The sequence below is a fragment of the Drosophila bipectinata genome, chromosome 3R (genome assembly GCF_030179905.1).
Source record: "Drosophila bipectinata strain 14024-0381.07 chromosome 3R, DbipHiC1v2, whole genome shotgun sequence".
NCBI lineage: Eukaryota > Metazoa > Arthropoda > Insecta > Diptera > Drosophilidae > Drosophila > Drosophila bipectinata.
This window is the reverse complement of record NC_091739.1, coordinates 2,191,165-2,216,466: the sequence shown is the minus strand read 5'-3', so window position 1 is coordinate 2,216,466 and position 25,302 is coordinate 2,191,165. Positions and strand designations below refer to the sequence as shown.

The following is a 25,302-nucleotide window of genomic DNA, read 5'->3' as shown; positions in this document are numbered from 1 at the left end:
TATTACTGACTGAACTGATCCGATTTTCTATCTTGCGAAACTCTTCCCAACGGCAATATTTCCATTTCTATTTAAAGACTTTTTGCATTGCTGATGTCATTTTTTTTCTATGCATATTCTGCCTTTTGCTCCATTCCGTTCCGATCGGTATGGTTAAGTATAGTTTGTTCGATTGCCTTCGGGTCTCAGCCTCTCGACTCCCTCGCCGCCTGTGGCCCTAGTGGAAACCCCGGGTTATTGTTGTCACTTCGCGGTGATACATCAACTTCTTAATTTATGAGGTGCAATTTTTACGGCCCTCAGCCGCTCTCAGCCGCCCTGGCCCTTGAACCCCTCAGAGCTTCGAGCCCCACGGTATATAGTAAGTATATTCCCCGATCCCATCTGGCTAAGAGTAAAAGCATCTCGCCCGCTGGTAACAACATTTCTTTGTTGATTATTTTTATACTTTTTTCACTTTTTCTTGCATGCGCTTGTGGCAAGAACTTTCTCTTCTAATTGAAAGCAGTTCGATGGCGGCGGGCGATAAGTCAGCGGAGCGGGAGGCAGCGGAGCGGATTCGATTTGGGGGGAATGGGGAGCGGCCTGCTAAGCAAAGCATCCAGCTGGGTGTCTTTTGATGAACCGGCTGCGACGATGGATTGATGTGGATGTGGATGCGGAGCTGTTTGGATGCCTGAATGGTCGGATGCTTGGAGTGGCTTTGGGCTGGAGCGGATGAATGGCGATCGGCGGTCGGTTTGGTTGGCCCACAATGTAGTAAGACATTTCTTATGTTTCTGCTTTAATGGGAACTTTATGCAGCCGCGAGGCATTTTATCTCTTTCGATTTGAATACGGAATACGGAAAAAAGAGTCGCAGCCGGGAGAGGCAGCAGCAACGGCAACAGCAACAGCAACGGCAACGGCCACGGCGATAAGCGCCAACAAGTTGAAAATAAATAATAAATATTTAAAAGTTGGTCGGGGTGGGGAGTCTGGGAGGAAAAAAAACTGCTACTACGAGAAGTGAATGAAAGCCAGTGGAGAACTGGTCGCTTGCCTGAAGATCTTTTTGGTCTTTTTGGAGGCTGCTCTTTCATTTTTTTCTGTATGGCGTTTGGTGCTTTTTTTTGGCTTTGTGAAGCTGTGGCATGTCTCGGGCTCTGCGGCTCGGCATCTCCGTTTCTTTTGGCTTCTAATGGCAGCCATGAGGTGAGAATCGATTTAGTTCGGTTTACGACGATCCCAGATACAAACGCGAAAAAGTTTCTTTTCGGTGTGTTGTAAAAAGTGAGACATCGCCAGGAGTTGCCGCCTAAGTAGGAACTCTGACACGCCCCCTTGAAAATACTGAGCAAAAAATAAGAATTACAACTTGCTCGTGGCAGCGAGAAAGTCCCGGCTAATTGAGGCAGGTGTTAATCACGGCAATTACAGCCAACAAATTGAAAACTGTAAACTGCAAACTGCAAACTGCACTTGGGGTAAACCAATTTCCGTTTTTGCGCAAAAGATCATCCAACAAATTGATTATTATTAATGGCCGGAATGCCACAGATACCTAAGTGACCGTGTCTGGTGGAAATAGCCAAACCCACTAAACCTTAAGGCTAATACTTGGCCGGTAGCCTGCCACGACTTCCTGACGGCCGTGGGCGGCGAAGGTGTCAATGAGTGGGGAGGAGTACCCTTAAACGGAGAGCAGTGGAAAGTCATTATGCAAGTGCCCCTCACACCTTACAGTCAGATCTAATTGCATAATTTTTGAATGAAAAACTAAACAACAGATTATTAAAGAGGAGTGCTTAAAGCGCCAGGTGAAATTTTAGTTAAAATCAGACCAAATAATAAGTCCTCCCTTTTTATCAAAGTCTCCGCCTCTGCTGGTATGGGACACAGAACCCACCATAACCATTATTGGAATGTGAAACAGTGTGTATAAAGTTGTAGGTAGCAGTTACTATAAAAAATTTATTACACAGACCACTCTTGGTGCCTGTTATGCGCTCATTGAAGCGTATAAAGCACTCCGCATTGCAGCCAAACAGAAATTAAATAAGACCCGGAAAACTAGCAAACCACGAGCTAAAGATACCCAGGAAAACTACGGGATTAACTGGCATAGACCCCTCACAGAACATGAACTTTTGGGTGGGTTTCTTCCGCTCTTATCAGCAATTTGCTGGTTGTGACAAGTCCCAGAGTGTAACACAAACGTTAAACTCAAATCACATTGCCGGAATTAATCGAAAGTCTGATAAAGTCTTAGCGACCCTCAGACGAAAAGTGAAAATACCGACAGGGGGTAGCATGGTTTGCTACCTCTGTCAAAATGCAAATCTTATTTTTATTTAGAAAAGAAAATTAAGGACCTTTTTTCATTTCAGGACTATTCTATTTATGTGTCTTGTATTAGAACATTCATTTTGTTTCTTTTAATCTAATTTTTATCTTAGCGAGGTATCATATACATAGATGGAAAACTTGACCATCGCCGTTCTTTCTTGTTTTATTTTTATTATTTTCCTGGGAGACCCTATCAAAGCGTTTTTTTTCTTATTTCATAATTTTCAAAAGAAATTTATTTCTTAAAACAATAAAATGATCAAAAAAGACTCATATTATTTTATAAATCTATTATTCTATAAATAAAAAAATTCCTCTTTTTGGCCATGCCGGAAGAAATTGAAATAAATATGCAGAAAAAGTATTAATAAAAGCCAGTCGAGGATAAAAGAATACAGTTAGACGATAATAAGTTGTAATTTTTTTTTTTTATTCCAATTAGCTGTGGGCAGTAAAAAAAGAAATTAAATAACAACAAGCAGCTGCTTTTCGCTGCTGATGTAATGGGATCGGTTGGATCACAACAGAAGATATATTCGCAATTATGGATTGGTGACCAAAAAAGACGCAACTTTATAGATAATTACCTTAAATTAAGCAATTTATTGAAGGCAAGACAGCTTGATTTGATTTGGCCAACCTTTTACCCCTTAAGGCAGTAGATGACCAAAACATTTGAGCATCGCAGATTGAGGCAAATCTGCCAAAATCTTTTTATTTTATCCCAATCCCTTGTGGGATCTGCCAGCCCATATGGGTAAAGCTTTCTAGATACTGTTTTGAATCCTTTGTGATAATAAATAATCCATTCCAGAAGTCGCAGTTGGAATGTTGCAGCCATCATGGTTGGTGGCTTTGCTGCTGCTCCTGGCAGCGCTACTCCTACATTTTGAGAATGCCACTGGTAAGCCACCCACCAAGGAGCTGCCCCGACCACTGACGCCCCTGGCCGCGGAGGGGGATGACACGGAGGCAGAGCCCAAGATGAAATTCCAGAAGATGCGGAACGGCCGCTCACGCCGCCCCACGCTGATGGACGTGGCCTTGCAGCAAAGCGTGCGGCAGGGTCTCGACGCCATGGCCGAGCTCTACGGCCGCATTCAGCCGGAGATGCTGCGCAATGGTCTGTATGGCGTGCACAAATATCCTTCCCCCACCCACTGCTAACCTTGATTCCAATCCTCGAAAATGCCTCCCAAAGGTCAAACTCTGCAGGACAACCATCCGGCCGCGATGCTTTCCCGCTTCAATGCCCCCACAACGGACTCGGAGCGCCGGGAGATGGCCGCCTATGCCACCATAGCCGCAGCCAAGGCCTTTCGCAAAAAGTAAGTTTGAGGTGGCGATGTCGAGGGGAGGGAGGGCCACTGCCTGTGTGCCTTGGGTAGTGGCATGTTGGTTGTGGCGGGCCATAAGTTCGTCAGACGCAACTATGTGGCGATGACATATGAAAAAAGTTATTGGCAAAAGCGAACGAATGATTAAAAATCAAAGTGGATTCAACGAAACGAGGGGGGTTTCAACAGTACAAGGAATAATGTAGGAACCTATGAAGCCAAAATATAAAAATAATAATGAGGCTTGCAATTCTACAGGTGTTTTGAAAGACATGCGTATACATAGTATCCTGAATAGCAATATGTGTTTTTTTAGCCCACAGATGAATTGTTTTATATTTCTTACCACAGACATTTATAAAAGCGATTGTTTGATCTTTAGACTTCTTATTGTATAAATATCCTGCCCCAGGGCAGAGATCCATACATCATTCTGGGGCGCCCCTCGCAGCTACCCCCAATAACTAGACATGCCCGCGCACTCGAGTTGCTGCCTCCGGCCATCTAATGCAAAGCGGGCACAGCCGTACAAAATAAGCGAAAAAGACAAAGCCACAAAAACAGTGAGCAGTAATATTGTGTTGAGGACGCCTCCCCGTGGCAGAGAGCTCCTTCTCCTACCAATTACCGTTGGCAACTTTCTCGCTTGATTAACGAGTTCTACGGCATCCATGGCAGCGGCAGCAGCAGCGGCGGTGGCAGAGCTAATGAGTTGGAGTTGGAATGGAATGGCCTGGAAGTTGACTCAAGTGGAAGTGACCCCGCCACTCCTCAAACCGCACTCCTACCCATCGGCGAAAAAATCGAACAGAGGCTGAATTGAAAACAAATCGTAGCCAAAACGCTGGGGGACCCGCTGCCAGTGCGAGTGCGAGTGCTCTTTGGGACTGCTCATGACTAAAGTCAACTTTCACTTTGACATTGAAATGCCTCATAATTGCCAGACAAGCGGCGACACCAACGCCGCCATTCCCAATCGGACCAGATCGCATCGCGCTCCCCAAAGCCAAGTCATGGCAGAAACGCGGTGCGACTTGGGTGAAGGTAGATTAAAGTTGCCCGGGTTAAACGACCTCTTTGGCCGGGCAACGGAAACAGCAAACGCCACCAATTCCGACCCAAGCTTCATCTCCATTTTTATCACTGGCTTATATGCACTGGGAGAAAGGAAAAGGAATAAACAACATACAAGGAAAATCAAAAGGATATAAAACATATATAACATTAAACTAAGGACCTAAAAAAATGATATAATTTTCAGGGGGATACTATTTTTATAAGAATATTCAGATTAGACGCAATTGATTCGAGTGTATTTTCATAGGTAACTGGTGGTAGTTTTTCCAGTTTTTCGCTGGCAGAGTTTTCACTTTTCACAACGGGTTGTGTGACTGTGAACTGCGGGACTGTGAAAATCCATGCAATTTTCCACAAAAATACTCACAAGTACCCACATTGAAAAAGCACGTTGGAGGCGAGAACTTTCACCCAAACGCGAAGGCAACTCAGGTGCTTTCGGCTCAGGTGCAATGAGCTCTAACCGAGCCAAATGCAAAGCTGGCCAAATCACATTTATGTAATTGCAATCAATGGGGCGACACGACGGCAAACGGCATTTGTCGAATCAGACAATTGCCAGACAAAAGATGCTGATGGCCATTAATGGAATGTTTGGTCAGCTCAGTCACAATCAAATTACGAAATGGCCGACATGTTTGGCTTAATTAAATATCAACAAATATCGTCAATCAGCCAGCCGCGCTGATGATGATCACCGCCGATGGGGCTCGTTAATGGTGCCAAAAGCAGCATTTAGCCAAATTAGAAGCCAAAGAAAGCGACAGCAGCGAAGCTAGATAAAATATATATACATATATAGTATGTCCCGAATCGAATCGGATCGGACTCGAGCGTGAGTGTGAGTGGATGCCCGCACTCTGTCGCACTTCTGGAAGCTTCAGATTCGGCTTCGAAGGCGGCATTCGCAATTTGATTACATCAAACGAAAGGCAAGCTCCCGACTGGGGCTCCAGCTTCGGCGTTGGCAGAGGCAGCGACCGAGGCAGAGGCTGAAGAGACCCCGAAGAGACTCCGAGCGACATGCTGGGAGAAGAAAGAAGCAGCCACAGATACCGAAACCGAAGCCGAAATTGAAACTGAAACTGAAAAACAAACATGACGCGACTTTCGTTTTCTACCAAAACCAACGAATTCGGCCCCAAGCTTCTCAAGACACACGAAAGTTTTTATTTTTGTCCCATTGTGCTTTTATTTTTTTACTGTTGTGGTTGTTGTTGCAGGGGGCAATGAACTTTTTCACGCTGCGACTGCGCCTTTTTTACGCTCCACATTGCGTATACGCAGCGAGCAGCAGACAATGGGCGGTCGCGCTCTTAATGGGCCTTTTTCTGTAGAAACAATGCCTAATGAAATAATTTAGCGAGCAATCAAAAACAAAGAGCGCCAAGCCTGGGAAAATTCGAATTTCCACTTTCACCTGCAGGTGAAAAGACTGCAAAGAGCAGAAAAACTGGAAAAACGTGCCGAAATGATTATACACTAGCGCATCCCCCAGCAGCCATCGAAAATAGCAGTCCATCATAGTTAATTTTCCTAAGCATGTGATTTGGGCATGTGTGAGCCGAAAAGTGAAAACTCCTAGAGAATCGATGGAAGATGGCAGGAAACTATAAGTCAGACATAAAGCGCAGATGGTTACGATTGAAGTCAAGAGAAAGTTAGCGCAGATGGGCAGAACTGAAAGAATACTGGCAGAACAGGAATTTAGACTATTTTTCCATCAGTATTAAGTCTATATTTAAGACAGAATTAATTACTATAATATTGTTCCATTTTGTACCTTACGAAACTATCATATGGTAACAAAAAAGAGACCCTATGTCGCAGTACTTTCTAAGAAAATGACATTACATTCAGCAAGCTCTGCATGTTTCATGACTAAGTTATTATACCCCTAGAGATAAAAACTAAATGTAAACTGACGAAAAAGAGTCGCTAATAAACGCAGCAAATGGAAAGAAAAAGCGAGTAAATTAAAGCCGGCGGCAAAGTCAGGCTTACCAATTTCTTATGCGTTTTCCCGCCACATACACATGCTTACCCAGAAGCACACTCTGACAGTGTCAGTAGCAAGCAACGCAACGTGCTTTAATTTGACGGTGGATCCCAATTCGAAGCCACCGAGTGGCGAACTCGTTTCCACCAACTCCGGGGAGCCGCTGAGTTTTGCAGCTCGAGCAGTCGTTTTATAAATAGAAGGTGGCGGCCCAAACAGCCGGCACTCGAACTCGAAATTTGAGCGCAGCCATGTCGCCAACATCCAAACCGCTGGAGCCTGCGGAGGCGCCAGGATAACGGTCCACGGAGTGCTCCCAGGCTCCTGGATCTCTCCTGTTACTACTCCTCCTTCTATCGTTTTTCATTTCGGCAGCTTCCAGCAAATCGATGAGCTTGCCCGGCAGTCTCATACGCAGCGAATCTCGCTGAGGCGGACCGCCCTGGAGGGTCTGTGTCCCCCCCGGGATCCACCGCCCTGTATGCCCGCCTCGGAGCGGTACCGCACTCACGACGGCACCTGCAACAACAAGCGGCGGCCTCGATGGGGCGCTGCCCAGATGCCCTTTAACCGCTTCCTGCCGCCGGAGTACGGTGATGGTGTCGACACCGTAAGGAGTTCTGCGGACGGCAGCACCCTGTCCTCATCGCGATTCGTGAGTCTCCTGGTGCACGGAGCCCGGGAGGGCGAGGCCCCACTCACCCTGATGATCGCCCAGTGGGGCCAGTTGCTTGATCACGATTTGACCTCCACTGCCCAGCCCCGGTAAGTACACCTGAAGTGTGACCTAAAGGTTAGCTCAAAAAATTACTTATTAACTTTTGAATTAACTTTTTTTTAGCTCCATCAACGGATCCATTCCCAGTTGTTGTGGTGGCAAAGACTTTCATCCAGCCTGTTTTCCCATTAAGGTGCCGCTGGACGATCCCTGGCTGGCACCTCTCAAGGTTCGCTGCTTGGAGTTCCTGCGATCAGCGCCTGCCCAAAGGCGCGATTGCGTATTATCCTGGAGGGAGCAGACCAACCAAGTAACCTCCTACATCGACGCCTCCCCAATTTACTCGAACAGCGCCAAGACGTCGGACAACGCTCGAGTGTTTCGGCATGGCTTACTCATCTACGGGCGAGGAGATCCCGCCGAGGATGTGTGCCAACGTGGAGCCATAGCCACCAAGTGCATACGCTCCGGCGATGGGCGTAGTGGCGAGCAGCCAGGCCTGTTAGCCATGCATCACGTTTGGGTGGGAGAGCACAATAGGATTGCCCTGGAGCTGAGCGAATTGAATCCGCATTGGAGTGACGAGAAGGTGTATCAGGAGACGCGACGCATTGTGGGCGCCATGTTCCAGCACATTACCTTCCGGGAGTTTCTGCCCCTCATCCTGGGCAGGGAAGTGTGCAAGCTCTTCGACCTGGAGCTCCTGTCCTCCGGTTACTATGAACGGTATAGTTCCAAGGTGAATCCCACAGTGGCCAATGCCTTTGCCGCTGCTGCCTTTCGGTTTGGCCACTCCCTGGTTCAAAATTCCTACACAAGATGCGACCGCCACCACAATGTGATCAATAACAGTAAGAACTAAACGTTTTAGCCTTTTGCGTTGTTTAAATGTTCCTTAACCTCTTATATTTAGATGTCAGCCTGCATGAGGAGTTCCAACGTGGTGATATTGGCTCGGCGGGCTCGCTGCATCGCCTTTTGCGCGGATTGGCCACCCAACGCGCCCTGAAGAGGGACGAGTTCATAACTCCAGAGCTGACCAATCACCTTTTCCAGACTCCCGGCTTTCCCTTCGGCCTAGATCTGGCTGCCATCAATATTCAGCGGGGAAGGGACCACGGAATCGCTCCGTACACCGCCTGGCGAGTGCCATGTGGCCTGAGCGCCATCCAAAGTTGGGATGATTTTGGTAAGTTTATTACGTATGTTTTCTCCAACTTTCTTTGCTTAATTACCTGCTAATTTTAAAATTTATATAACATTAGCTTTTGGCTAAATGATGATGCGTTTTTGTCTTTCTTTCACAGCTAACGTAGTTGGCCCGGAGTCTGCCAAACGTATTGGCCACGCCTACCGTAGTGTGCACGACATTGATCTCTTTGTGGGCGGCATTGCCGAGCGACCTGTAGTGGGTGGCTTGGTGGGTCCGACCTTCGCCTGCATCATCGCCCAGCAGTTCAGCAACGCCCGGCGCGGAGACCGCTTCTGGTATGAGAACGGGGGCTTCGAGAGCTCCTTTACTCCGGCCCAGCTGCACTCCCTGCGCCGCGTGTCCCTGGCCCAAGTTCTTTGCCGAACAGTAGGAGGAGGCACCCTTCAGCCTCACATTTTCATCCCAGCTGAGTTTGAGAACAACGAGCGTCAAAACTGCGGGGTGGAAAGCCTAGCTCCAATCGATCTGAGTCCCTGGCTTGAGCAAGATCCCTTCCACAGTCAACAAGTGCCAGAGCATGTCTTCAGCATAGCCCAGTCCGAACTGCAGATAGTCAAGGAGGACAAGGCGGGTTTCTCGAACCGGGTGAAGCCCTCAAAGCCACACGTTGAGCTCATTCCTAATTCTGTCTCCGGTTTCAATCGACCTACAAGTGGAAACGCGAGCAAAGTAAGCGACAAACTCGACCTAAAACGAAAGACAGTGACCACGAACAGCAACAGCAAGAACAGACCGACTACGGGCACCCGAAAACCCGTCACTGGGGTCAACAACAAACTGGACAAGTCCCCCAAGATTACCATTAACATAAAGAGCGTTAACGTTAGACGACCAGAGGGTCCTAAGCGAAGGGTCATCATCAACAATGTGCCCATCGAGCTGAGAAGTTCCGCGGGGGGAAATGGTACTCATAATGATACTGACGCAGGTGCTGGAACTTCGACAGCGGACGGAGACATAATCGAAATGGAGTCTGACGAAATGGTTGACTTTGAAGAAGTGACAGAACTTAGGGCCATAAAGGGTGACTTGGGCCATAACACAAAGACTGAAAAGGACGGACCATTGGAACAGGCTACAAACACTGAACCCCCTACGAGACCTTCGAAACCTCCGCAATCGGAGAGACGTGACGCGAGAAAGCTTCAAACGACACTCGACTCCCGACTATTGCATTTACAAACAAATCGTTCAACGACACTTTCGGATACCCAGACAAGATCTACAGCAAGCTTGGGAAGATCCACTCGACTTACTAAAGCCCCCAAGACGACCAAGCCCACTAAAAGGGGCGTGGAACTGAGACAGTACCAGAGCAGACCGATTTACGAGAGACCGCACGACAGACCCCAGAAGGTGGTGGTCAACGGACCGAACTCCGACCAGTACGAGATCGAGATCAACATTCGACAGACGAACAAGAGCCCCGGAGCACGACCTTCGACGACGGACTACTCGGACTACACAACAGCCCACAAACCGTACTATACCTCTAACTACGCTCCGCACTACGTGGACTATGCCAGCACGACTCCAATTCCCCTGCCAAGCTACGGCTACCACCAACCTTTAGAGATTACCACCCAAGGGCAGAGGACCAAACCGCCGACAATCATCTACTTGAACGACAACGACGACAGACGGACTACCACCAGGGCTCCAAACATTTTCCAGAACTTTTTGACCTTTGCCACGAATGGCTTCAATCCTCTAGGGAATCGCCGGCCAGCGCCTACCACTCCTTCGGCCATCAGCCAATCTCATACAGAGCGTCCCCTTTTCGAGAACAACGTGGTCCACAGTCCCATAAGCAATAGCAACTCCCACATACTAACGGGATCTTCCTCCTACTCGCCTCGGCCTTCTTCGGTGCACTCCTATCCGGTTTCCACCTCTTCGCACATCGGGGGTAATCCCGAATCCGGCTTTTTGCACGCCTCCAGCAGTGCCGTGAGCGCAGGGCACTTTGGAAGCATCTCCGGAGTGGCCAGTGCCAACGGAGCGGATAGCACTTTTAGCTTCAATATACGTCCACGTCCTAGTCAGGAATTCGGATCGGTTGTGAGCTCGCATCCTCGTCCCCCACAGACCCCCAGTCACGGGTTCGTGGGCGGAGGCTCCTACGGCCTATCATCTCAGTCGGCCTATAGACCGGACTATCCGCCAGCCCAGAGCGAGTTGTATTACGACAGAGAACTTAGCACCGACAGAAACCCCAGTCCGTTCTCCGGATCCTTCAGACCTCAGACGCAACACCAGACATTTTACGGACGGACGCCCGAAGTGAAGGAGGTGGGCAACAACAGCAACGATTTGACCCAGACGGAACACAAACTGTACTTACAAGACTACGACTACGTGAGCCGGACGCTATCAAACTTGACCTCCGACGAAAACAACCCCACACAGGACGAAGAGGACTACGTATACGACGAGGAAGTACCTAACAATGATCTGGACATGTCGGCGACACGTAAAGACCAGACCGACATAACCACCAAGAACTTCGACAAGGACGGCTACATGCGACCCCAGCTGATGCGAGACACGACCGCGAAATCGAACGGAACGAACGTTACCTCACTGGACGACAACTACGTACTGGCTATGCTGGAGAACCAGACTCGGACCAGTTACGTGACAGAAGTGCCCAAGCCCATGCTGTCCACCTCCAGTCGAACCGTGACGAACAGCAAGGTCACGGTGTTTCCGGACAGCCTTGGGAAGCAGTTGGGCAACGACATATTAGCCGACGAGACGGACGACTACGACGACCGATCACAGGATGCACGGCAAAAGGCCCAGAAGCTGAAGCAGCTGGCTAGTGTGGCCTTCGCGCCAATTACCGTACTGACGAAGCCAGACCGGCCTGACAACTGGGTGATATTCAACAAGGCCAGCGAGGAGCCACCACTGCCACAACCTCCGGTTGTCAACATGGACGCGGCACCCACTGGCGAAGTGCCCATGCCAATTAAAAACTTTAACAATGCCTGGCGGAAGCAGGATCTAAAATCTAGCCCAGAAGCAAAGCAGGATGAATCAGTTTCCAGCACAATCTCAGAAGTAGCTACGCAACCCACTGAGGAGTCCAAAGCACGGAGCGCGTCAACCACTGAGGCAGCAGCGGAAAGTAACTAGAAATGCCAAATTAGCCCTAGATTACTTATTTATTTACTTATCCTACAAAAGCATGGAATAAAATTCAACTATCTGATATAGACCAATTGTTTCTTATTAAAGATGCCAGAGAATATCAAAAATCAATGCCATTCTTTTAGTTATAAGTAATTCAATTTCCGTTAACGAGGACACAAAGTTCAAGAAGCTTCATCTGAGCAATCTAAATTCAACTCATATTTCAAAGGGCCAAAAATGTAAAAATTCTTGGTTTGTACTTTATTACAATGCGAACTAAAACTAGTTATCCATTCAAAGAACACACACACGGATGCTTAACTAAACTAGTTCCTCCCGCCCCGAGGGAGGGGGCCCTGCTTCGATTTTAATTTCTAATTCGGCATGTCCAGGTTATGGTTTTATGTTTGGCGCAAACATTGCTCTGCTAGTAAACGTATAAGTAGTTCGGGTTACCAATATAAACAACAGTATCATCAACATTATCATCATCATCATCATCATCAATTACGTACAGGTATAGTTATGTGTATAATAAGTTATGCTTTTAACTGACGGGCCTCTACGCGTGTTATGTATAAAATGACTAATTATAACAAAATAATGTACAACACTTTGGGTATTTGCATATTGAATCGCGTTGCTCGAACATCCTAACTGCAATATAATTGAAACACTACTAAAAGTACATCCTCGATGCTTCCGCAATCCATGATTCCATAATTCGCTATCGTTGGTAATTTAACTATTCAAACTGTGCTTCTTGCTCCTCTAAGCCTTCATTTTTTTTATTTACAATAGTGGGCGAATCTCCTCTGGTGGTTTCTCAGTACGTCGCGTAAATGCAGTTTTGTGTTGGTTTTATTTGTCTGGTGTTTGTGCGTTCTTCACCAACGGATCTGGTGCTTGTACTGCTCATCAACGGCAATGCGCTTAATGGTCTCGTAACCTAAGATAATGCTGAATGAGAAGGCCGCCGACTGCACCAGGCGGGCGGACAGGCCCTTGAAGAAGCAATTCAGTTTCTCTTCCCGCCACAACTCTCGGAAAGCGACGCTCATCGAATCCAAACGGTGGACCTGTGGGATGACAGTGTCATTAGTTAGCAGCTAGACGAAGTCATATAGTCATAAGCCTTTACTCATGGCCCATTAACCATTAAGATTACGGCGTTGAAGACTATGCTCAAAAAAATGATTCCGCTAGTCTTATGACTTCACAAAAACTCACCTGTAGTCGGGCGCGTACTATATCTAATGGATTGGTTAATATTGTCGTTGTAAAGCCACCCAGGCTACCAGCCACACATTGAATGAAGAGATGGGACACCCAAATCGGGCAGATGCGGCAGAGCTCGTCTGCGGATGGATATCAAATTTAATTAATCTAATCAAAGCTATTAGCGGAAGCGGTGGCCAGAGAACTTACCCTGATATAGATGATAGAAGGCCCACCACATAGCCGAGTTAGGAACGTAAGCCATAAGGCTGGCGGTATAACCGCGGTAAAATCCGCGCAGACCATCCCGTCGCATTATCTCACGCCCGATGTCCATTGAAATGTGCAAACGACTTCGTCCCGGCCACGACTTTATGCCAAGCGGATTAATATCACCCTTAGAGCCGGCATGAGCCGACATTCCAAGCACCATGGCATGCTGCGATATCACGTCGAAAGGAACTATGATGGTCTGACCCACCAGAGAGGCGCATCCACCACCGACGAGTGCCTTGACGCGGTGGCCGGCGCCCAAATCATTGAGTACATGACGTACGCCCTCGTAGGTGCTGATGTAAAATACCCCAGATACGATTTGCACGGAGGATATCCAAAATCCTCTATACAGGCCAGGTACTCCCTCCGAGCGGTAGATTTTCATGGCACAGTCCACCATGCCCTTGTAGACATCGCTCTTGTGTTGGACCTGCAGTTGGGTCTTGATCACAGTCAGCGGAAATAGGCAACAGCGCACCGAAAATGAGCTGAGCATCGAGAGAGGAAAAAATTTGGTCTTGTTCATCATGTTCCACTCGATGGTGCGTATGTAGGAGGGTCCATCCATGCCGCTGCTGGTGCCGGCGGCACCGCCAGAGGCCACCGCAGCTCTGGTTTCCGTCATCCTGCGGTGGGCGCTACCTGTTGCGACTGCTTCTCATGCGTGGCAATGAGCTTCTGGGAGATCCCGGTTCCGAAGCGAGTCTATTCACAGCCTCGTGTGGCGCTGAATTTTGGAGCATTCGACCTGCATGACTCGCGCCAAGATCGCTGATCCCGTTCTTTGTCTGCTCCGATCGTATCCCTCCCGATTCGTTCCGGTTTGCAGTTGTTCGCCCCTTGACTCCTATATGTACGTGTGTGGGTATATATCTGTGGGGAAACAAAACAACATCAGCGCATTGACGCAATTCAAAGGCGTACGCACGAAAATCATTGCGAAGGTCTCAAGGTCGTGACTAATACGGTAGCGGATACGTACAGACTCAGATCGTCAGAATCGGAACATTCAAGGGCTTGCCCGTAACCTTTGGCCAAGAAGGCACTAGTAGACTCCAAGAGGCTATCTTATCTTCCGGCAGCATAGGCTTGAGATTACCATTATATAATGCGCAGACACCTGACTGAGTGGCCTCTCCAAGCACCCACTCCTCCCTTTCAAGAATGCAAACGCGAACGTAAACAAACTCAGTTAACGGAGTTCCTCGTGGGGCAATCCCTCTTCTTTTTGTGAGCCGCTCTGGATCAGCTGTTAGTGGCGCCTTGCCGCTGCTGTCACTTATCACTTACCTAGACCTGTCGAATATTTGGATTTTTAGCTCGCACAATCACATAATAAAAACTTTAGGGTTGTTGAAATAAATAAAATATCAATATATCGATATTTTTTGTCTTATAATGATACTTTTGTCTCGTGACTTGGATTTTGCCTATCGAATGTTTGGTTTGTGCCTTCGCTTCATGGTGGCATGTTTTTGTTTTGCTCTGTTTATCGACTTAACTTTTTCCATCCTTAGTTTTTAACACAACCACCAACTGTCGGGATTTATGAGAACCCTTCTCATTTCGCTTACCAATTCAAAATAAAAAAAAACTGTCATTATACTTAAACAAAACATATTGAAGTACCCATTTCTATTACTTGAAGTATTGCCTAATATAAATAATACTATAATATTTAATAATATTTTGATAATAGTATTTTAATAATATTTTGAATTAAAGCCGTTTCCACGTTTCCCTAAGTTTCGAATGATTTATCTATATGGAGTAACGTAAATAATATTAGTTAGTCAAATTTGAAGTCGGTTACAACAAATAGTCGGATTTGAAATAAAAGAACTGTCACAACCAATGATTATATGATTAATCAACTAATAAATTTGTTTTACACAGATACAAGAAATAGATACGTTGAAAAAATAGCTCCAACCCATGAAGAAGATGCCAGATGGACCAAAAATTATTCACCACATCACCAGATCACACCTTTACCTTAAAATGTATCGATACAAATTCAAATTCAAATATAAGCTTTAAGAAAATAAATAGTTCCCAATTTTGTTATTAAAATTAATTATAGAAACTTTATAAGCTTAATAAAAAATATCATTAAATTAAAATACCATCTAAGCAATGTGTGTGGTCATGTTTCCCTACCATTGCTGTTTTTCACGAAATGAGCTGCGTTTATTGACAAGAATATTTTTAAATGTTTGCCAAACAATTATAAATTTTATTGAAGGCTCATAATAACGCCCTTGCCGGTATGCCATTGGCCGACCTCTCACAATTTTAGCCAACCAATCACCCACTCGAAGGGCGGAACGCGTCTGCGCAAAGCCATTCCACCCAGCATCCTCGCCCAGCCACCCCCACAGATTGTACTCCAGACAGGTCCTGGCCAGGTGAACTTCACCAGTCACCACGGATACTCGCAACCAACTGCACGAAGGCACTTGCAACGGAATGCGCGCTGATCTACCAGAAGTGAAAGCTACCGAGCGTTTAATAATTTAGATGTATTGATGTGCAGAAACAAGGTGAAATCCTATTAGTGAAAATTGCAGCCAGCGGAACCGCACCAAGTTCAAGAGTGTATCCGGACGCCTGATCGATATTATCAATGGATACGGCTAAATTGGTAAGATTACACAACCCGGTGCGCTTAAAGCTTTATATTTGCTGCATCAGACATAAATAGAGGGCTTAAAAATAAACCTAAGGATACCCCAGCCAGGCTCAGCCATAGCTCAGGGTGTAGCCCATGTTCTCCATCAGGGTTTCCTTGATGGCCGGCTGCAGGGCTCGCTGCATGTAGGTGGTCAGAAGGCCTCGCACACCCATTGAGAACAGCTTCTCCAGCTCGTGCGACATGGCCTCCCCCACTAGCTCTTCGCGATCTCCGCTGGCTGGGCCACCAGCTGCTCCACTGCCGCTAAATATATCAGCAAAAGCCCGAGCATCCGGCTCCACCAGCTGCTGCAGCTGTTCGTCCTGGAAGTGGAGCACATCCTCGCTGAAGTTCATTTGGTCCTCGAGTAGTTCACGGGCGTACCGCCGGCGGCGTCTCCTTTTTTTGCTGAATTGCCGCCGGTAGAAGTTGTCGCCATTGACATCTACAAATTCACCAGAGTCCTGGGCATGGCTGTCACTGCCCAGCTCCAGACTGTGGTCCCTCTGGGGATTCTGTCCCTGCCTGATGTCATAGGCCGGGTGCTGCTGCTGGTTGTGGAACTTGCCCCAGCGCTGACTCTCCTTTCGGTCAGTTCCCATAATCACATGTGGTTCACCTAGCTCCACTTCCGGAGCCCCACTAAATCTCCGCTTGGAGTTCTGGCGCAAGCGAATGCCACTGGGCCCCTGGCAGCCATGGGCAAACACAGATATGAATCCCGGCTCTGCAAAGTGCGAGTCCGTCCTAACGGAAGCTGCTCCTAACCTCCGCGACTGCTCGTAGGTGGATTGTCCCGATCCAGGATCGAAGCCCAACGGCACTGTGCGAAATTCAATACCGGCATGCCGTAGCCTCAAAATCATGTGACACTTGCCCCCCATCGGTTGCATCACCACTTTTCCACTGAGCGTGAGGTCCGGAAAAATCAGGCGGGTATCCAGAGTGGAGTTCTCTGTGCTGAACTTGCACTTGTCGATCTCTACCCAACGGTTAGAGGACTTTGCCGGTGGCACTCGCACCTTCAAATCCTCCACATCCACCCGGGAAATATCCAGCTTGTGGGGCTGCCGGTGGTTAAAATGCTGTTGCTGTGGTTTATGCTGGTACTGTTGGTTGATCGAGAGCAAGTCCTCCAGCTCCAGAGCGCTACTAGAATCGGAAAAGGGATATGGACGTCCGGTTCGATGCAGAAGCTTTGCATGATAGCCACGTCCGGTGTTGTACGATCCACCTACGTTGTAAAAATCGTCCTCCGGCTCACTATGCTGGCCGTAGAAGCTGTGATAGAGCTGGTAGGGACTTTGTGGTGGGGGCTCCCACATGGCTCGCGATCGAGTGTGATCGGAGGAGGTCTTGGACTGGATGCTGCGGCGTCGCATGTGCTCCAAAGCATTTTCCAAACGATTCGAGCAACGATGCGGTATCTGATACGGTTGGCACATGGCCACTAAGGATACAAGCTTTTTAGAATTACAAGATTATCCTTCGGTTGTAAGATCTTACCTTGCAACAGAGCCCATAGGGGCAGCAGAAAGTGCCAGCTTACGATTTCCGGCATTGCGGTTTAGTCAACATAGATCGGGTTTATATCCAAAAATATTTGCGCGGATTTGGACTAAAACTATTTAATGTAACTTATTCCGTTGAATAGAATTTTATAAGCTTTCTTGAGACGTAGTCGCTTAAAGGACAATGTAAGACTTCTTATGTATGTATATGTAATATAGGCTTTGGGTTTTGGTTCGAAAATAAATCCTAAGGCTCTTTGAAAACACCTCCGAACTCGCGGGCAGCTGAATCGAAAATGCGAGGGCCCAAGCAGAGCGAGAAACTGGCTTGGTCGCGCTTCCATTGCCACAGCACCCACAAGAAGACCGTGTCACTGCCTCTTCATGTGGCAGTGAAAGTGTTTTCCACGATGTACTCAAGCACGAGCTGGATCGCAGCTAGGAAAGAGACGGAGTCACATTTGGAGACGAAGTCCAAATCAGCCCATCCAAGCAACACAACGCACCTCTGCGTGGAAACGAAAAGGCAACTAAAACAATTTGAAAAAAGAAAAGCATTGTCTTCTGTCGGGCCTCCCACCGCCTCGCGCGTTGGGTGCTGCAAAGTAGATCAGCCGACATGTATACTATATAGTATATACTATACCTTAAAGGTAAACACGAGAAAAAGTTTCGTAATGTCAGTTGCGGCTGCGCATGCGTCGTAATCTCTGTGTCTCTCTCTATTGTTCAGAGTGGGTTCAAAGTTGATCAATCCGTCGGATAAATCACTCACCGCCGCCACAGTTTGTTTTTGGAATTGCCCTTGTAATTGGCATCAATTGTGCATATAAATTAGGGCCTAATGGGGGACTACGAAGTACCGTCATTTTTTAAGGGTATTTGCCTTTTAAAAATCATCATACGAGTGGGTTTAATGAAATCAGATCAAGCTAATCAGAATCTAATTTAATCCGAATTTTTAAGTCGTATACCGATTGTCCTATACTTTAATTCTATAAAAATTGTAATTACACCTATATTAATACGGAAGTCCTCAAGTTATTGGAGAGTGATCGCTCAGTCGGTTTATGTCGTGTACAACTAATGTATGTAGTAGGTATTTCCCCTGTTGCACATGCCCACGTGTGGCAGGTGACATCGCTTGGCTGGGTGCTTCTGGCCGTGTGTCTGCCTCTTCAGATTGTTGCACATGGCAGTTACACTTAGTAATTGCGGTAATTTGATTTGACAAATTGTTTGCTAGCACTTAGCAAACGCAATGCGGTGACATATTTTGCAATTTATCAAAAATTTGTCCGATCAAATTGCGGAAGCGGCATTAGTTGTGAGTATGTTGCCAAATACACGTATTTTGTCTGCTAATGCCACATTCGAGATTTACATAACTTCCATGTGCTGGGGGAGAAAGCAGAAAGACCAAAAATAAGTTTCTGCATTTCTTCTTCTGGCCGAGGGAGAATGGCTGAAGGGGAAGGGACGGTGCCGCTTTCTGCGTTTCTATCTGATGGAGACCGTGTTGGAGTAGTTGCCTCCGCCGCTGAGCCGATAGAGCCGAAACAAACCGGCAACGATTACTGCCTATAATTAAGGGTAACTATCGCACAAAATGGTTCTCGAATGCGACGGTGCAGATCGCACTGGATGCAGCGCCTCGTTTGCTGCTCCAAATTTCAAATGTCAGGGAAGGGATGTGAAATGGGAACAGCTCTTTCGGTGCACTTTGAGATGTCGGACCAAGCTGGCCAAAAATAGGGTCCAAAAACAAACAATGGGAGCACGTCTTCGTCCCAAATCGGCTCGACTTGTTGTGTTGAATTATTTACACCCAAACGAACCAAACAAGTTAAACAGTTCTACGTTTCTAAATGTGTTTTATTAAAACCAATAGCTTTATGGCAGCCAATAAATAAGAAGTAAAGATGTCAACCTATCACAACTGCAAGATGTGATTAAGACGACTGTCACCGAATTTCCCCCATGAAAAAAAGTGAAATCCCTGCCACATTAATGAGTGCCACGAGCCGGGGAGTCGCGGCCCAGAGCCGGAGTCGGAGAGAGCGAGTGACGACCATAAACAAAGGTTAACCTCGGAGCGCCGCTCATTAAATGTACACCAATGTCAATAAACCACAGTTGGAGATGGCAGAAACATACATGCATTAGTACACCAGTTCCTCATATCAGCCAACTGGTGTCATGTGAGGGTCCAGTTGTAGCTGGCCGGTGACAATGGCTCATTACTTAATGGCCAAGAACAACAGAAAGCGGCCAATTGACACCCGGGAAAAGAAGCCGCAGCAGAAGCTGTTAAGCTAATTGCCACGACTTCCACTCACTTGACTGTGTCAATGTGACGAGCTGGCTGTGTGTCCATTGTCTCTGCAACCTGTTAGCCGCGGGTGGCTTCAGTGCGCCCAGCAGGGTGCTTTAAAGTCACTTAAAGAGGCCCTTAGCTTCTGTGGCCTAGCCCTGTCAAGGATTTTCCCAAATCGACAACTAATTTGGCAAAGACCTGAACCCCCATGCAAAATCCAGACTCATGACAATTTCCTGCTGCGTCTTGTCTCATTTCCTTATTTTCCAGAGCGACTACAGCGAGGCCAAGACGCACTTGGAGCAGCTCCAGCAGACGCTCACGCACCTGGACCACTCCCACCCGCATCCCCATCACCACCACCATCATTCCCACTTGGGACTGTACCATGGGGCGCCCAATACATCGACGATAACCACAGACTCGGTGGTTTCCTGTGTCAGTTCCACTCTGCCGTCGGTGGCCAAGGCCATTTCCGCATCCCCCAGCTGCAGCAACCTGGATGCGGAGCGCAAGAGGTGCCACAGCAGTGACCTGGATGCGGGGCACACGCTCATGGAGGCCATCTGCATTGGCCAGAAGTCGCCTCCGGTTCCTCCGCTGCCGCCGCCATGTTGTTTGGCCTTGAGCGGAAGCTCCTCCCCACCTCCCATCATCGCAACGGCGGCCTTGATGCATTCCTCTTCCGGATCCTCCAGTTCGAGCGGAGCAAGTGCCTCTCTTTGTAATGGTTTGTATTGGTCGTGTATGGTTTCCCAAGGGGTTTGAGCTTATGCTCATAAAATCTAAGTAAATGACTAAGATGGCTTAGTTTTAAGCTAAAACATTGTACAATTATTTGCGCAGATCTCAGTCGGGAGTCATCCTGGTATGCCCATCACCATCATCACCACCACCACCATCACCAGCTGGCCGATGAGCTGGTCATGTATGCCACGCCCACTCCCGCGCCGACTATTGGAAAATTCGGACTGGACACATCCACGGAGGGTTACTTGAACGCAAGGTACAATGGTAAGCGTCCTCTTCCACGTCCACTGCCATGGCCGGATGCAGCCTCCCGCCCCAGTTTCCCCTTTTGGCCTTTGCTTTTCCACTGTCCTGACCCTGTCCCTTTCGCTTTCCCTGACCCTCTGCTGAATCCACTTTGTGTTTGCCTTTGCTATTTACACGTTTGCTTGTTTATTAATTTTCCATTATAAGCCAAATTTGTAGATGGGGTGCTCGCTATCGCAACGTTGGGCTGCGGATTTTAGGGGGAAGCTGGGCTCCCGCCTGCAGCCTGGAGGCTTTGTATTAGCTTAGTTTGTTTTTATAAGTTTTTTATTAATAAAACAAAAGTGAGGTTGGCGCGTGCCGAGGCCCTAGGATGATCAACATCCTCCCAAATGTGTGAGCTGTCAGGATTGGAAACTTGTATCTTTATTAATTTCAAGTTTATACATTTTTTGCATTTTGTTTTTTGAAGCCTAATTTTATTTTGCTGCTTGAAAAAATCCATTTTTGGTTATCTAGTCTAGAACTCATCCTGGCATTCGATTATGGCCAAGTCAAGTGCATGTGACAAGCTCGATTTGGGCTCTCAAAGACGTCCCGGCGTGTGCGTTAATATAAAATATTACCTAACAAAAGTCGAGGCCACCTCGTAGTCGACGACTACTGCGATGTGATGTCTGCCTGTGAGGAGGCAGCTCCATTTAGCCTCAGTTGTTGTAACTCGAAAGTAACAGGAACTTGTTTTTCTTTCCCATTTCTTTGGTATCTGCAGTGAATGTCAAAGGCGTGCGCCATGAAAGAACATCCACTTTCTTCGACATACCCGCTGTGACCCACCCACACCCGCATCCGCATCCGCACTCGCACCCACATCCGCATCCTCACCCGTACTGCTACAGGTAAGCTGGCCAAACCAGATTGAACTTCGTCCTGACAAGACAAGTCAAATTTAAGTCAATCAGGCCGTGCTGCGCTGCTACTGCTCCTCGATTCATGCGCTTTCAATATTCTTGATTTATGCTCCCACCAGATTCCCATCATCGCCACCCGCGGGCATTCTGAAAAAGAGCGACGAAGGTAAGTCCCTAAGACTGAAAAATGAAAAGAAATTATTAAAGCCGTGCGCCCCTCCCCCGTTCATCATTTATTCAAATTAAGATGCCGCTGCGATATACATATCAGTCAGTCAGTATCAGCCAGTGAATCAATTTGTTTGAATTTCTTAGTGCGAGCACGAACCTCATTTCTTTCCAATATTTTTTCAAGTAAAATGCAAGAAATTGTGCGCATAATTTACAATAACAATATCGCCGGTGTTAGTAACCGCTAATCCAATTGGCGACTCGGCGGCGGCCTGAGCGTGGAATTCAATTTCGAGGGGCATGTATCAGATGCTGTTAGTTAGCCTCCGGTGGGCGGCATCCGAGGGGTGGCTGCAACCGGGCCACCAGTCGAACAAGCAGCTCAATCACGGGACCGCCGTTGAGTGGTTTGTGTCGAAGCATCCAGCCACCCCACCAAACAAAGAGCTGAACCCGCCCACCAGCTAGTGCACTTCTACACATTGGATAATATTGCTCTTGATTCGAGAGCTATGGAACAGGAACATAGGTAGAGAAGGATTGATTTCTTACAATTTTCTGGGATTTTTCTCTCTCTGTAGAGCTGGGCCGGGCCAAAAGGTCTTCATTTCCATGAGCGGCTCGTTTGTTGTTATCGACAATGATGTTTTTACTTGTCGACACTTGCTCATGGATTATGCAGAGGTATCTCCTGAATTTTTAATGCGCCCAGCGTCGAGTCGCGCCGAGAGTGAAAGAGGGGTGCAAAAACGTGGGGGTGGGGCTGGCCTGGGAGCAACCTAACTACCTAATGAAAAGGGCCACTCCAGAGTGGCGTTGTATACAGGGGTTTGTTTACCCCCGCTAAATTGCAGCATATTGAGCATTTTGCAGCTTCGGCCTGGGGTGGGCGAGAGGGTTGCTTAAATTATTAATTGCTGCTAAATACCTTGGCCATTTAGTAAAGCAAGCGCCGCATAAACGAGGTAAAACAATGAGAATGGTTTTAAACAAAGTTTCAAATGCCCTATGTTTAAATCAATATATATATAAATCCCAAATTTAAAAAAAAAATGTTTTTAACAAAACAAATTTTTTTCATTTGACTTTTAAACTTAAAAAAAAACTAATAGATAGTTAATTAAAAATTTAAAACGTACATACCACTTTTTGATGATTTTAAAAATATATATATTGGAATCTATCTATGTAGTAAGATCCTAGTGTAAGGTATTTCAAAATAGCCGTGTAATTAGCACCCATCTCTGTCCTGCCGAGACATTGCTCGAGCATGCATGAAAGAGGATTTCATTCAGCTCTGGTTTGAATCCGTTTTCCAGAAACAGCCACCGCAGCCGCTGCTGCTGCCGCCGCCGCTGCCGCTGCAGCTGCTGCTGCGTATTGCAGTGACGTCACCTCGGGGCAGCACTTCCAGCACCACACGAAGATCGAGCACGCGGACTCCACCACGACGGCGGCGCAGCAGCAACAGCAACACCAGCACCAGCAGCAACAACAACAACAGCAACAGCAGCAGCACCACCAGCAACAACAACTGCAACAGCAGCAATTGCAACATGCTGCCGCACTTCACCCGCACCATCATCACCACGGACAGGGACACCACCAGCATGCGGAGCAGGGCCTGACCCACCTTACCCCTTTGCATGCCGCATCCGCCTTCAAGTTTAGCCACACAGCGGTCATATCTAGTTCGGCTGTGTATGCCACGCCCCCTCATTACGCCCACCAACAGCAGGCCCAATCGCAGTCCCACGCTGCCGTCTATCGTGACCTCTCCCCCACCTCGGCGGCAGCGGCGGCGGCAGTGGCGGTGGTTAGTGACGCGGATCTGAAGTACGAAAACGGTCCCTACAACGCCACCATATCCTCCACCTATCCGGCATCCTTGAGGCCCAGCGTAGTGGACTCAACCACGTCCAGCGATGCGGAGCTGCGCTTGGACCACTTTTACGCCAGCAACGGAATCACCACCAGCAGCAATGGCCAAACCATCAGCCAGCGGCGCGGGTCGCTGCAGCTCTGGCAGTTCCTGGTAGCTCTTCTGGATGAGCCAACCACAAGGTAAGTCGTGAAACTAAAAAACTTCTAAATTAAAAAAAAATTCTCATAAATGAATTTTAAAATTAAAAAAATTACTGGGACGAACACTATCAACTCTAATATTTCTGAATGGGTGAAATTTCTACGGGGAGGAAGAGATGAGTAGCGGGCATAATGTAGTCGGGAAACTCGACTATAGCCGTCCTCTCTTGTTTTTGTTGATTTGCATCGATATCTACAACTAGTAAACTAATTTTACAAATTTTCAAATTTTGTATGAATGCTAGCAAAATAATATGTAGCAAATATAGCAAAATATAGCAAAATAATACAACATGCCAAATTTCATAAGGATCAGTCGGCCGATCTATCCTATAGCTGCAATATAACTGAACAATCGGAAATACCTTACAAAGTTTTAGATACTTATCAACCTGCATCAAAATTATCAGACTTTTCTTTTATCGATTTTAAATCAATTACCTTCTTAGAAACTACAAAACTTTTCATTGTTAATTTTTTTTTAACATTTTCTGAGGGTTTCCCTACAATTTAAATTGTATAATAGTTCAATAATTAATAATCAATAATCAATAATCAATAATTCCGATTCTTAAGCAGAATACCTTAAAAAAATATAAATTTTTCTTTTTAAATTAATTTTTGAAACTGAATCTTAGTTTTCTACTGCTTTTAAGAGGGTCTGCTATCTTTACAAATTTTAAACTCGTGCTTACCTTTCATTTAAGCTTTTAAAAATACTTAAACTTTCTAATTTTTAATCCAGTGCCAGCTGCATCGCCTGGACAGGACGCGGTATGGAGTTCAAGCTTATTGAACCGGAGGAGGTGGCTCGGCGGTGGGGCCTGCAGAAGAACCGCCCGGCTATGAACTATGACAAGCTGTCCCGCAGCCTGCGCTACTACTACGAGAAGGGCATCATGCAGAAGGTGAACGGTGAGCGGTACGTCTACAGGTTTGTTTGCGATCCAGATGCCCTTTTCAACATGGCGTACGGCCATCTGTCCAACGGATCCAGCAAGGGCGACCAACATCAGTTGACCCTCGCGCTGGCCAAGACGCCGCCAAGTACGGGCGACTCCCAGACGCAATCTTCTCGAGTCGCCAAGTCGGATTACTACGACACCGCCACTCTCCACAAGTATTAGCTCTGATGTGGGCGGAGCGTGGGAATGCGGCCAAGGGGGCGTGCCCAAAGACTCGTGTACATTGTGTAATCTAGTTGCGTGTGTATGAAATGGAGTTTGGAGCATGGTGAGCGGATAGAGCGAAAGACAGCGATCTCATCATAACCACATATGCGTATGGTACTTTATACGACGTCAAATATAGCATACTTACACGCCCACATATA

The 25,302-nt window shown here is 47.1% G+C and overlaps 4 protein-coding genes across 6 annotated transcripts; 2 read left to right on the top strand and 2 right to left on the bottom strand.

Moving 5' to 3' along the window:
- The first annotated feature begins 433 nt into the window (after positions 1-433).
- Positions 434-11,931, top strand: LOC108130849 (uncharacterized). The gene is made up of 7 exons (XM_070280762.1): positions 434-759; positions 3,143-3,451; positions 3,530-3,656; positions 7,117-7,506; positions 7,583-8,310; positions 8,373-8,648; positions 8,767-11,931. Exons 1-7 carry the CDS (start codon positions 681-683, stop codon positions 11,811-11,813), a joined length of 4,956 nt encoding a protein of 1,651 aa, XP_070136863.1. The 5' UTR covers positions 434-680; the 3' UTR covers positions 11,814-11,931.
- A 100-nt stretch (positions 11,932-12,031) lies between these two features.
- On the bottom strand, positions 12,032-14,751 carry LOC108130851 (solute carrier family 25 member 44). Of its 2 annotated transcripts, none has more exons than XM_017249513.3 (4): positions 14,595-14,751; positions 13,239-14,177; positions 13,041-13,168; positions 12,032-12,889 (listed from the first exon to the last, which is right to left on the bottom strand). In XM_017249513.3, the coding sequence occupies exons 2-4, from the start codon at positions 13,927-13,929 to the stop codon at positions 12,698-12,700; spliced, it is 1,011 nt and encodes a 336-aa protein (XP_017105002.2). In that variant the 5' UTR covers positions 13,930-14,177; positions 14,595-14,751; the 3' UTR covers positions 12,032-12,697. The 2 variants fall into 2 exon arrangements, with proteins under 2 accessions (XP_017105002.2, XP_017105001.2); XM_017249512.3 differs by lacking the exon at positions 14,595-14,751 and adding an exon at positions 14,287-14,574.
- A 963-nt stretch (positions 14,752-15,714) lies between these two features.
- On the top strand, positions 15,715-25,259 carry Ets96B. Of its 2 annotated transcripts, XM_017249494.3 has the most exons (7): positions 15,715-15,948; positions 20,077-20,536; positions 20,653-20,820; positions 21,575-21,701; positions 21,833-21,879; positions 23,204-23,948; positions 24,715-25,259. In XM_017249494.3, exons 1-7 carry the CDS (start codon positions 15,931-15,933, stop codon positions 25,094-25,096), a joined length of 1,947 nt encoding a protein of 648 aa, XP_017104983.2. In that variant the 5' UTR covers positions 15,715-15,930; the 3' UTR covers positions 25,097-25,259. The 2 variants fall into 2 exon arrangements, with proteins under 2 accessions (XP_017104983.2, XP_017104982.2); XM_017249493.3 differs by lacking the exon at positions 15,715-15,948 and having other exon boundaries at positions 19,848-20,536.
- Positions 15,914-17,622, bottom strand: LOC108130838 (uncharacterized). Its single transcript, XM_017249495.3, has 2 exons — positions 17,485-17,622; positions 15,914-17,428 (listed from the first exon to the last, which is right to left on the bottom strand). Exons 1-2 carry the CDS (start codon positions 17,537-17,539, stop codon positions 16,047-16,049), a joined length of 1,437 nt encoding a protein of 478 aa, XP_017104984.2. The 5' UTR covers positions 17,540-17,622; the 3' UTR covers positions 15,914-16,046.
- Positions 25,260-25,302: the final 43 nt, after the last annotated feature.